The 13,255-nt window shown below is 38.3% G+C and overlaps 3 protein-coding genes across 3 annotated transcripts; 1 reads left to right on the top strand and 2 right to left on the bottom strand.

Moving 5' to 3' along the window:
• Positions 1-1,699: 1,699 nt before the first annotated feature.
• Positions 1,700-3,625, top strand: LOC113674792 (QRFP-like peptide receptor). Its single transcript, XM_027191286.2, has one exon. It carries the CDS (start codon positions 2,129-2,131, stop codon positions 3,227-3,229), a length of 1,101 nt encoding a protein of 366 aa, XP_027047087.2. The 5' UTR covers positions 1,700-2,128; the 3' UTR covers positions 3,230-3,625.
• Positions 3,626-4,231: 606 nt separating this feature from the next.
• LOC149049995 (octopamine receptor beta-2R-like) lies at positions 4,232-6,369 on the bottom strand. The gene has a single exon (XM_089195288.1). It carries the CDS (start codon positions 6,073-6,075, stop codon positions 5,218-5,220), a length of 858 nt encoding a protein of 285 aa, XP_089051414.1. The 5' UTR covers positions 6,076-6,369; the 3' UTR covers positions 4,232-5,217.
• A 953-nt stretch (positions 6,370-7,322) lies between these two features.
• Positions 7,323-8,778, bottom strand: LOC113674828 (octopamine receptor beta-2R-like). Its single transcript, XM_089195287.1, has one exon. It carries the CDS (start codon positions 8,642-8,644, stop codon positions 7,742-7,744), a length of 903 nt encoding a protein of 300 aa, XP_089051413.1. The 5' UTR covers positions 8,645-8,778; the 3' UTR covers positions 7,323-7,741.
• Positions 8,779-13,255: the final 4,477 nt, after the last annotated feature.

Here is a 13,255-nt window from a genome sequence, read left to right as displayed (position 1 = left end):
GATAGTAGAGGCGTTTCACAGGATCTGATTGCAATTTCGTCCGAAAGTCGTCCGTAATTGCATGTATGCCCCGAATAAAAAAATTGATTTTTATGCTTGTGACATACATTAAGAGAAAGAAACACAACTATAGCACAAGTCTGTCACTTTACGACTCAGCTAAGACTAAACAGAACGATAATGATAAAAGTAGTAATTATAAGATTAATAATAATGATAAAAATCAATGCTTGTATAACACCTATCCGAATAGATTCTATGTTGCCTTGCGTCCTGTAGAGTAAAAGATCAGAGATGAGCTATGAACACTACTGAACTAGTAGTTGAAATGAGACTTTAAAAAAATTTAGACCCGTACGGGATTTGAATCCATGACCTCTGCGATACCGGTACAGCGCTCTACCAACTGAGCTATCAAGCCAACTGGGAACTAATGATAATTTTGGATCTAAATAAACCTTCCAAGTGGTGAATAATGATCAGAGATGACTTCAAAATGTGGCACAAGAGGTGCAGTCACTGATGTTCCTACCAAATCATGACGTCTTCTGTGATCTATTACTGAATAGACCCACGGCGAATGAATCTATTTGTTTTATATGATAAAAAGCAACATGTTGTGAATGATTACGTCACCTATGCATCTGCTCTCCAATAGATGATAAGCAATAACAAATCGAGATACATGTACAATTCAGATTATCATATAAACAGTGTCATCCGGCGGATAAAGTGAGAGCCCGACAGTATGTCCCGAAAAGATGATTTTCATTGATCTCGTTTATATATATTTAAGGTTGAGATATCGATAGCTCTATCTCTGAAAGATTAAAGATACCCGGAAATAAAAAAAAATTATTGGTATTGGAGCTAAGGTCGGCGATACATCGATTTCCTAGGTTTAGTTTACAAGATGCGGATTTAGGCCCGTAAAGTTCTTGGGTCATTTTAGAGACGGGCTCCAGGAGTAAGCTGCATGCTGAACTTTGATACAGACGCGTACACGAAAATAAATCGATTCCAAAAGCTTTGACAACTTTAGAGTCGCATCCACCTAGTCTCTCGCGGAAGGAAATTGAGGGGAAAATACACATATCTACCTACAGATCTACAATAGGAATGAGAAGAGTGTTGGTTTTGCTTCGATGCGGCTACATGCTACAGAAAGAATGATGGAAAAACTGCAGTTTATGAGGGAGCAGTTCGACAGACATACATCTTTTGAACTGATTCTAGTTATCTATCCTCTGAGGGAGGGCTTAGTTTTTTAAAAAAATAACATGACAATTATGCCCTTTCTTTCCCATTATCTGAACTATAGGAAACGAAAGATAGACTTTCCAGATAATTTATACTGATATCTTAATTAGGGGTGAAAGGGTTAAAGAAAAGTTATGAGTTTCAAGTTCATTTGTCCTTAATGGGAGAGTTGACTGACAAAAAATATGAAGATGTCATTGATAGCGCGATCGATTTTGTACATTGGTTTCGAATGATGACTACAAATTTCACGCCCTGAGGACTCCCTAAAATCACGTAGAGCCTGGTATTGTGGATAGCAGCTGATTTCTGATACAAGAAACCGTTATTACCGACTTATGTCTGCATAGTTGAAGTTGATATCTGCATTCTCGCGAGGAGATCTTAAAGCCGGAGCGCCGCGGCAGGTGTCTTCGTCCTTTCTTATTACGGTCTCGATCACTAATATCACTATTAACAATATTTTCTGTCTCTTCAATATCAACATCAGCGTCATTGTCACGAATAACAGCTATCATTGGGTCCTCTTGGGTCCTCAGTTTTTATTACAATTAAGTGTTATTACATATTGCATCAGCTTATTCAATAACAAATTGGAGCAAGTCTTGTTACAAATTAAAGTGCAAACGGTGTTGTCACAAAGAGCGACGATTATTACAAAGTGCGACAGAAGAAAACACTCCAGCAAACAAAGGACGGTGTGAGACCAATTTTAAGTTTTGAATGAAGAGGGGAGTTTACAGACTTAAAAGAGTTCGGTGTTCAGATCTTCTTAGCAGCTTCTTATTAATCAATTTCGAAAACGTTTCCTTTTAATTACAAATTAGTGCAAGTTAGAGTTGGATCGAGGCACGCTTTTCGTCCACAAATGATGGCCAAAGTTGACCCAAACAGAACGAATTCCACTGAGAGAGATCCATGTCCTTTTGAGCCTTACACGTCAACAGAGAAAGCCTTCCAGTGTATAGCTTACTTCATCATCATGTTCGGCTCCTTCATCGGTAACGTGTTGGTCATATGCGTTGTCATTCTGAACAGACAAATGCGAACTGTCACGAATTATTTGATAGTAAATATGGCAGTGGCAAATCTCCTCATTACAACTTTCACTATGCCGGTTACTGTGAAAGCTCTCGCGACGGGACGCGGCATAAATTGGTCAAATGGTGTCTTGTACGATTTATTGTGCAAGATAATCCCATTCAGCCAAGCTATGTCGATCGCAAGCTCTGTTTTGAGTTTGACAGTTATCGCTGTTGACCGCTTCTTAGCAGTAATGTACCCTATGAAGACGTTCGTGACTATTCAGAAAACGTACGGTGCAATAGCACTGATCTGGTTTGTGGGTATCTTGGCTAATTCACCGACGCTTTACGCCCAAAAAGTTGTGTACCTTGAACGCAGTCAAAGATGGACCTGCGTAGAGATATGGGAATCAGCTTTCATCGAAGGAGGATACAAAGCCCTTACAATCGTTCTGTTTGTGTTTTTTTATCTATTTCCTCTACTAACCATGTCAATTCTGTACAGCTGCGTCATTTACAAACTTTGGGTAAGAAAAGTACCGGGTAATCAAACTTCCGAAAACCAGCAGCGATCGAACAAATCCCGAAAGAAAGTCTTGAAAATGCTTCTTGCCGTCGTAATTCTTTTTGCAGTGTGCTGGTTTCCAGTGTACATCACCCAATTTATCCGGTTCTTTGGCGAGGAGGACTTTCCCTGCGGTGCACCAAAGGCTTTGGCATTTATGGGCTATTTTTTGGGGCATGCTAACAGCGTCATTGATCCTGTCATTTATGCGATATTCAACTCTGACTTTCGAAAAGGATTTAGAAATGTTTTACTATGTCATTATTCACGGAGGAGCAGAGTTGCTCCGCAAGTCAACATAGGAACCGTAATTGGGAGGGAAAATTGTCACGTCGCTGATGCGATTGGCCTCTCGCGTATTCGAACGCGGACATTTTAAGCTAAGATAGATCATTTCTAAGTTGTTTATCACATTATTCTTCGCTGAAGGATCCAGGACCAGGTTTCCACTTTGAAATCAGAAGTGTGATTTTAGTCAAAAAATAACGTTGATAATTCATAATAACTGCATAATGATAGATAAAACGGTACTTCAGGCGCGTAGCTACGAAGGCTTTTGACTGAGTCAGTAGATATGTGTGAAACGCTGTGTTCGATGATAGGCATATTCTAACAACAAACATTGATGTCCTTAGGGTGATATCATAAACTGCTAATGCTAGTATTAATTAAAACTGCCTGTACTGGTTTCAAATTGATGATTTTTCAGTAGCCTCTGTAAGCAATGAGTTGACGATAGCAGCTGGTTTTAGCAATAAACGAGAAGCTAACACAATACGTTTTGTTGCGAAAAAAATGCCTTATTCTCAATAAAATGAACTGGTTAAGGATTGAAATTTTCCTCAAGGACTGGTCCTTACTAATTGCATAAGAGGGGGGGGGGTCAGATTAGTTTTGGGGAGATCAAATAATTTTTTAGGGGAACGGAAGGCGATCAGTCGTCCTCAACAAAGTTTTAACCCTTCGTTGTAACTCTCAGACCAAATTTTTGATTCTCCTTAGTGTCAACCATACAATTCTCATAATGTTTATTTAGAGAATTAAGTATTGGATCATTTAATTATCCCCAAATTGATAATTTTCTTCATTCTCATCACTTATCTAGCTGATATTGTATTGATATTGTAAGGAGAAATTCTGCCTTGATCACCCATGGGAGTTTAGGGGTTAAGGGGAGACTATAGTAAATTGACTGCCAATGAGGGGGATCATCAGAATACTACAGTGTCTTATGAGTGGGGCGGAGGGAGGGGGGGAGAGATCTGGCAAATTCTATTGTGACACAAACAAAATCCCTTCACATTTCCACCCCTCCCCCTTAACCCATAAAGAATGACCGTTTTATTAAACTAATAAAAATACAAGCCATATTGATGAGATAAAAACACTTGACTTCAATTAAGATCAGAAACAAAATTATATAACTTGTCTGTTGCCTGTAAAATAAATAAATCGCCTCGGTCTTATTACCTCTCTACAGAAATGCTAATGTATGCATAAAAACGAACTAGTAGAATCCAAAATAAATTGCTGTTGCTGACAAGTGACAGAAAAAAAAAACCAAAAAAAAAAACTTTCCAGCGTCAATATGATCAAATAAAGAATAATAAAGAAGTTTTAAAGAGAAGTAGATATGACAAAAATGTCACGAAATAAAAGGTAAGAGGAAAATTGCCTTTTCGTGCTGGTCAGAAAGAACATAAAGCGATTTGACAAAAATGCTAATTTGAGCGAGTTGCGTCAAGCTCATGTCATGTGCAGCGAAATTCTGAGGGAAATTTTGACACAACATCAATAAAATTTTATTGTCGTCGCAGCGATGTTTACTTTAAGTCCGATTCGCACTTTTTGCATCGTGTACATATCCATTGCGAAACTCTTCCGCCCTATTGAGTTGTATCCTCTCTACTACGGACGGAGGGATAATTATTAAACTGCATGATAAACTTTAAGTACTTAGTTATCGTAAGGGCTTCTTGCCACAAAAGAGCGAGTGAACAGCTGTCACTTTGAACGGACAAAAATTAAAAAAGCACTTGATCTCAACTGATATAAGACTAGATCTTGTTTAAGTGAAATTTATCATAGCATATACTCCAAAAATTGCACTTATAAAATTAATCAGTTGTGAGAGTGGTTTGGCAATACAGATCCATGTACAATGGGATGCGTTTCTTAAAATACGAAAAAAAAACTTTGATTTAGCAAAAGCTCGCTCTTGATAAAATCATTCAATCCTTTCTTTTTTTTTTTATCTCGTCCACTAAGTATGTAGTGATAGCCGCCAAAATCCACTATCTTGGATATCGATGGACCAATAGGATTCTGAGCTCTTTGAAAGAGTAGTACAAAGTTGTTCGACTTTTTTCAGATCACACGCGTACATCGAATGCGTCGTTTTACCTCCTCTTTTATGTCCCTCTTCAACAGAGCGTAGGCAACAGGGTTGATGGCAGAGTTTAAAACAATAAGAGGTATTTTATATTCTTGATCATTACAAGGAGTTTTCTCTGTATAGAGAAGATATACAAGACTACATCGCAAAGAGCATGAATTAGCTAAAAGAAACAAGCCAATAACAACCGCCATTATTTTCACGGTAGACTTCTCCTCGCTTTTGAATAAAAAATGATGATTGAAGTGGAGCTGTTTTGCTAAGATGCGGGCAGCTCGTTCGTGCTTATAGACGACACGTAACATTGACGCAAAACAAAAGACTAGCACGAAACACGGTAGGAACTCAAAGAAAATATATATCCATGACAGTAGCGAGAAAAGAATTTGGTTGTCATCAAAAACGAGCCAATTCAGTACAAAAGCAATACTAAAGGCAATCGAACTCGCCCAAGAAAAAAAAATCATGTGGGAAATTTGGCGGCGCTTCATTACCGTTAAGTACTTCAAAGGCTTTACAACAGCAATGTAGCGATCCATAACCAAACAACACAAGTTTGTCACAGAGGCATAACCAAAGAGCCACCTTAGATAATCCACTCTGTTGGCCAAAGGGGCATTAGGATTACACCCACTTGTCTTCTCGCACACAAAAAGTGGAGGAACAGCACTTAATCCAACGCAGAAATCCGCTACCGCAAGTGAGACTACAAAAGCGTTGGTTTTGGTTCGAAGCCGCCTTCTGCTGCAAACAAGGACGATGATGAATCCATTTCCGATTATGGTCAACATTGAGAGAGACCAGCCAAGAATCCAGAACCAAGTTTCCATCGAGCAATCAAAAAATTGTTCTACTCAAATAAAACCGTTTTAAAAAGACCTGTGCTATCAACTGATGTAAGATTGTAATCCTTGCAGTACCTGGTAATTTTCATATTTACATTTCTATGTTTGATGACGTCAATTGTCGTGTCTTTTCACGTCTTATTTCAGTCTATATGAAAATTGTTAATTACCCGGAGGAGAAGTAACTGTCACGAAAAATCTGTCTTTAAAACACACATATTTTTTTCCCAAAGATTGATCTTCGTCTCTTTTAAGCTGAAATGGTTGATTCGTCTAAAGATAGATTTGAATACTGCATGCACATCATAAAACATTGCCGGGAAAAGGTAGATTCTCGAATAAAGTTTGGTCTTGCCTAACAGCTGTTAAGAAACGGTTAAAAGAGAGCTACAGGGCTATATCTTCCGCTATGGTCTTTTTGCCAGGGTATGTAAAAAACAACTTTTGTATAAGTTTATTCTCAGCTAAGACTGAATTTATACAACGAGGCAGTACGAGCCGAGTAAGAAAGAGAATATATAAAACGGCATTGAAAGAGACACAATGTCTGTGTCATTGAAAAGGAAGCTCTCTATTATTAATACAATACCTTCATAACGTTAACCATAAATTTGAATATTAATCAAAATCATCGCATCAGTTCTTATCTGAAAGGACTCGAAACCATCACAGTAAACATGATGTCTGCGGTGGCATGATAATTTTTGATGGCTACAGTAAGGAACTAATCTGTAAAGAAAGCCAACTAAGGGATTTGACAACCTGTCTCTGACAGCTTAAGGAAATTTTTAGGACTTCAGTTGTTGTGTCAAATACAATTGAAATTAAAAGTTATGATATGAGGAACGATGGAGAGATTACCAAGTTGGTTCAATGTGATAATGATGAAATGATGATAGGAAAGTTATATTGCAATTGTTCAGACGTTGAAAGAGTTGTGCACGCTGTGTAATATGTTTTCATTTTTTGCCTTTTTAATTTTTTTTAGGATACTTACAAAAGCTAGAGCACATTTCTTAGCTCATGTTACCTGATACGCGACAAATTTCCCATGTTGTGTGAAAAACTTGATTTTACTGCAAAATGTAAAAAAATGGCCATGGGTGAAATGAAAAACAGAAGAATAGTTACAGTTGCGGAGGAGTTATCAGTTAGGGGACAGTTCGTAACTGCCTCTTTTGTCATCTTAGATCGAGAAAACAACAAATTCACAACTGATAACAACACACCTGTCACTGAAGATGTAGAAGTTTATTATTTTTTTCCTTGTAGCATTTATGAACGTTCGAATTCTAATTGTGGGGGGTGCAGTCCAAATCAACTACTGTCTGCCTTTGTTAAAATTGCATATCTAGCACAAAATATTTACCTTCCTATTGCATTTTGTCTGTTTAAATCATAATGGAAAACGTTTAGCAGCTGCAGATGAACACTCCCCCTTTGTTCTCATTCGGTCTTGCTTCCCGTCAGAGTTAATCTTCTACACTAACTGTTAGTATGAATATTCTCCCTAATGTATTACATTTTAGCTCGGAATAGTGCATATCTGTTTGATTTGCATAAACTGTAAACTCTACAGAGTGAATCTTGTTATGGTTTAACAGCATTACTTTGTACTAAACGAGATGCGTGTCTGACATGATCAAAACTATTAATTTGGAAAAAGTCTTGAGTCATTAAGTGGTTCAATGTTGTTTCTCTTCTTCCAGATCACACAGCAAATGTATCGTTCTACTTCCTCTTTTATGTCCCTCTTGAAGAAAGCGTAAGCAACTGGGTTGATGGCAGAGTTTAAAACAAACAGAGGCAATTTGAATCTTTCATCATTACATGGTTGTCCGTCTTTCATTATGTATACAAGACTACATCGCAGATAGCATGCACAACAAACAAGAAACAGGCCAATAACAATGACCATCAATTTCACAGCCGACTTCTCCTCGTTTTTGCGCAAATATCGATGATTGAAGCGGAGTTGTTTTGCTAAGATACGAGCGGCTCGTTCGTGTTTATAAACAACATGTAACATTGAACCAAAGTGAAAAATGAGACTGCAGCACGACAGGATCTCTAAAATCATTAATATCCAAAAAGAAATTAAGAAAAGAGAACGATTGTCGTTAAGAACGAGCCACATTACCACATAGGGACAGACAAGAAGAATTGACAGTATCCAAGAAAGGAAAATCAACTGAGAAACACGTTTGCGTGTCATGAACAATAAGTATTTGAGAGGCTTCACAACAGCAATGAAGCGATCCAGGACTAAACTACATAAGTTTGTTACAGACGCATATGTAAACAGCCACCTTAGATAATCCACCCAGTCGGCAAAAGGGGCTTCAGGATCGCATCCATTTTTCTTCTCGCAGACAAAAAGTGAGGGAACAGCACTCAGCCCAACACAGAAATCCGCCACAGCAAGTGAAACGACAAACGCGTTGCTTTTAGTTCGAAGCCGCCGCCGTCTGCAAACAAGGAAGATGATAGATCCATTTCCAGCTATGGTTAAGATGGAAAGAGACCAGCCAAGAATCCAGAACCAGGTTTCCATTTAGGGGTTTTTGAATGACTTTACTTCGGCGAAAATACAGAAGATAACTTTTGATGATGAACTGATAGAAGACCCACCGATGAAGTTACTTGACTAAGGAACATTTTTATTGACACCTGTCATGAGCCTGTCAATAAAAGTGCTCAATTTGTTTGCCTTTACGTATGTAAAGTTACATATTTAATACAAAGCCTCTCCTGCCTCTTTATCTGCTTCACCCGTAACGTAAGATAACTAGCAGATTTTAGAACTCACTGTTCTCATTGTGGCTGATTTCATCTGAAAACGTGGGCACGAACTAAAAAACTGGCTTGTTCAGGCCAGAATTATTTCTTACTGAAAACCAGCTGACTGCAGCTTTAGCGCAGTCAAATAAGTACCAGAACTTCTGACTAAAACTTCCGTGGCTCGGAATAAAAGTTATCCATATAGTCCAGAGCAGAAACACTTACCTTTCAGTACTCAGCTACTGAAATTATGTAATTTAGTCTCCACTACACAACAAAAAAACACAGTAGTGTACAACAAATAAGTTTATTTAGGGAAGCCTGCCGAGAACCAACCCGAGGCACATATAGCCCGAGGCGTGCATACATACCTTCGCAACTGATCTACCATATACAATCCTGATATAAAGTCAATTCCTTACACATTCAAAATAGGTATACATTACTAACATGCAAACTTCACCAAGTCGGGATTAACAGAGGTGGGCAACCGTTTACAAGGACATTACTACGGTTATACGGAGGCCAGAAAAAACCTGCCAGAAAAAACCCCTTTGGGGAAAAAATATGACAGGAAATCTGGGTAGGAACCATGGCCCACACTCAGAGCAGTTGGCAGCCCGTCCTACGAGGCTTCACAGTTAAAGAAAATCAGTTTTCAAACTAAAATAAATTTGTCATCAGCCAGAGGTGGACGGTTGGTTCTGAGGCTTAGATGGACGCCACGTGCTATACTCCCCCTTATATACCACTGCATCATTACCCATGATGCTCGGGCCTAAGGCCCAGGCCTTGTCGTATCTCGTGCCGACAAAATATTTATTTCTGCCTTATTCGCAGACTCAATCGTCAGAAATACCATTTTTTTAATGTTTTCTTTTCTTCGTAGATCCTAAATACATTAACTCAGGATGTTTGAAAAAAAAAAGTTAAGTTTAACTGTTCTTTACGTCTAGAAAACAGATTGATGAGCGCTAAGGCAAGGATCAATAATAGGTAACTGAACATTTCTGGTTGAGGACAAGTTCATCCAAGGTTTTTAGTTCTGGTTTGAAGTGTTATGCATTATAGCTGCGTAGGATGAAAGAGTTAGAGTAGCACATAGGGACAGACAAGAAGAATTGACAGTATCCAAGAAAGGAAAATCAACTGAGAAACACGTTTGCGTGTCATGAACAACAACTATTTGAGAGGCTTCACAACAGCAATGTAGCGATCCAGGACTAAACTACATAAGTTTGTTATGGACGCGTACGTAAACAGCCATCTTAGATAATCCACCCTGTCGGCAAAAGGGGCTTCAGGATCGCATCCAGTTGTCTTCTCGCAGACAAAAAGTGAGGGAACAGCACTCAGCCCAACACAGAAATTTGCCACAGCAAGTGAAACGAAAAATGCGTTGGTTTTGGTCCGAAGCCGCCGAGTTCTGCAAACAAGGAAAATGATAAATCCATTTCCAGTAACGGTCACAATCGTAAGAGACCGGCCAAGAATCCAGAACCAGGTATCCATTTTTTAGACAAAGTTTGATTGTACACAGCTAGGTAAACTATCGACAAACTGTGAGGAAAATTTGATGTAAGACTTAGCGACCCCACAAGCTTTATAGCTTGACAATTATCGTTTTGAGATAAAGGATGTGATCGATTGAAGCATGACCGACTTGTATCAAATGAAAATTAAGAGGATAAACGCGCAATAAACTTAGTATTTTTTTTAATCTCTGCTGTTCCTGTTTTTTTCCTCCCACTTTATTATATGCAAAACTACACCTTTGAAATTTTTTATTGATGCCAGCCTGGGCTAATGATATAATCATTTACTGATGATTTCTACTCATTCATGAGCTCTACTCATTTAACACGTGAATAATTTCAAAGGTGCAAGGCTGAATAAACCATCAGTTATTGGGAATGGTAAAAAAAGTGAAGCTGTGGGTGTAAGGGTGAATTTCAAAGAGAGTTTGTCACAGCTTCTCTTCAGGCACCTAAAAATAACAAATTTAAAGCTAAAAATAGCAGGAAGAGTTAAGCCAGCAAAACTCACGCAACATTTCAACGCAACATGTTGCAACATTGTTAAATCTAGTTGAAAGATGTTGTGTAGGAGCTGGCCAAACGCACGCAACATCTTGTAACATACAAAAATTTGACTATTTTCAAACTTGATCCAACTTGTTGCAACATTTTGCTACGGAGTGGCCAAACTTGTGCAACACGTTACGCGCAACAATGTTGCAAGATATTGTGTTTGACAAGGGCTTTATGCACTTGTCACTCAGGCAGCAAAATTTTTCACGGCTCAATTAGTAGTTGTTATATGCTTAAGGCATGATTTGCAAGGTTCGTCGTAACTTTAGGATCAATGGCGATAGCGGACTAAAATATACTGAAGCCTATCGTCATAGTGTCGCGTGAATAACATCTCTTTTTTTTAGAGGAAGACGAAGCAAGAGAAAACCCAATAGGAGCACAATTTTGCCTGTCGTTAAACTAAACGCGTTGAAGTTGCATCACATCTATCTTCTATTCAACGAATTTCTTTAAACGATTTGGCATAACACTAAATTAGCCAGAATACTGTGTTCGAGTTGGTGTTAAAATCAGCTGCCATTTGCGTTGGTTAAAAATTGCACCTAACACCAAACTTTCCCCTCCCCACCCTCCCACTCCCCTTTCCTACATTTTCGATGACTTAATCATAACGAAAGGAAAACTAGCAGTTATTGAGGCGGTATCGGAGGCTAACTCGACCTTTTCGGAATGCTTTTATTTTCTCACCATATTAAAGATTATTGTTTATGTAGACTATTTGCAAAATTGGAAAATTGGAAAACATGCTGCTTTCGAAATAAATGCGACTGAAGTTTTGTTTCGAAGGACAAATCTTGAGCAAAATAATAAAGATACGATCCTGGTTTGACAGTGTTTTCGGTTTACGCTTTATTTCCTTTAGATGACATTTCTCACACATACATTTCATTCTGCAATGAAATATGAAGCGCTTCTTGCCATAGATGGAACTCGGGAGAGGGCTCTACAGTAGCTAACCACTTATATTTTCCAAGTAATGAATACACATACATGATTTCTTTAGCCTTTTTATTCTAAACGTTCTCAATTATATTTCTATTTTTTGGGATGCGTCCCAACCATAAGCGAGCGAATAAACACGTATTCTATTTTGTTACGCCACGTTCAAAAGATTGAAAGTTGTGACTTTCAAATGCCCACACTACGTCGTATTTTTTGGTTCCATATAACGCATTTTCCTTCTTTCACTTTCCAGCCAAGTGATGTCAACTTTTTTAAGTAAGGGAAAGCCTAGAACATTAGCTGCAACCTCTATTTTTGGCTTACTTTTCCATATCTCGCTTATGCACAGCATGGGCGCCAAGACTGTCTCAACACTGCAGGTGTCGCAGGTGTCACAGTCTCACGTTCTGATTGGTTTCGCGGGTAAAAAAGCAGTATGGCGATTATTACCACCTATATCGCGCTCTTGCACACTTCAAACTGTTCGCAACACACGCTTGTGCGGTAAAGAAATTTAAAGGGTACCTTAAGATATACACGAACCTAAAAATAACCGGTAAACAAACTCGAATGAGGTAAACTAGAAAGGAGAGGGAAACAGAGATGAAAAGATCACTGAGGTGTGAACTGAACAAATTGGAGAACAAAGGCGGCTTCATTTTAGAGGTGATCTTGGAATACAATTTTGTTTTGTTCCTTAATTATTAACGCCTATTGACAAGCCATTAATGAAAGCTTAAAAAAATTTTTTTCAGATTTCTTGGATTAGCTGAAAAAGTTGAATTACTTTATCTAGATGACGCAGAAAATACGTTTTATCATTTCCTTCTTTATATCCCGCTTGAAGAAGGCGTACGCAATGGGGTTAATAGCAGAGTTTAAAGTACTAGTAAAAGTACTACAGAGTCTAAGTACTAGTGTCCAGTTTCCTATAATAGGATGACAGCGTAAGAGAAGGACTGAATGGTATTTCTTACATGAAATGTAGACTAGAGACCACGAATTTTTGAATAGTCGAAGAAGAGAGCGACTCTCTGCGTGTAGTGTGTCGCGTCTAAGCTGTGATTCGTGGATTAAAGTGTTAAAAATAGTTTTTACAATTATTTTTTTAAAAATATTTATTACAACTGTCATGATGGTATCGTCGTTTACCATAAGTCATTAACAACAATCTTACAAAGTTGAGGAAAACTTACTTCACCTTCACGTCTCCCACACCCCTGACATCCTGCAGATAGTAGAGGCGTTTCACGGGATCTGATTGCAATTTCGTCCGAAAGTCGTCCGTAATTGCATGTATGCCCCGAATAAAAAAATTGATTTTTATGCTTGTGACACACATTAAGAGA

Source organism: Pocillopora damicornis, chromosome 2, assembly GCF_964200805.1.
Source record: "Pocillopora damicornis chromosome 2, jaPocDami1.2, whole genome shotgun sequence".
Classification (NCBI taxonomy): domain Eukaryota; kingdom Metazoa; phylum Cnidaria; class Anthozoa; order Scleractinia; family Pocilloporidae; genus Pocillopora; species Pocillopora damicornis.
This window is presented reverse-complemented; position numbering and strand designations above follow the sequence as displayed.

Excerpts from the sequence above, each read along its gene's own strand:
- LOC113674792 (XM_027191286.2), top strand. The coding sequence starts at position 2,129 with ATGATGGCCAAAGTTGACCCAAACAGAACGAATTCCACTGAGAGAGAT.
- LOC149049995 (XM_089195288.1), bottom strand. The coding sequence starts at position 6,075 with ATGGAAACTTGGTTCTGGATTCTTGGCTGGTCTCTCTCAATGTTGACC.
- LOC113674828 (XM_089195287.1), bottom strand. The coding sequence starts at position 8,644 with ATGGAAACCTGGTTCTGGATTCTTGGCTGGTCTCTTTCCATCTTAACC.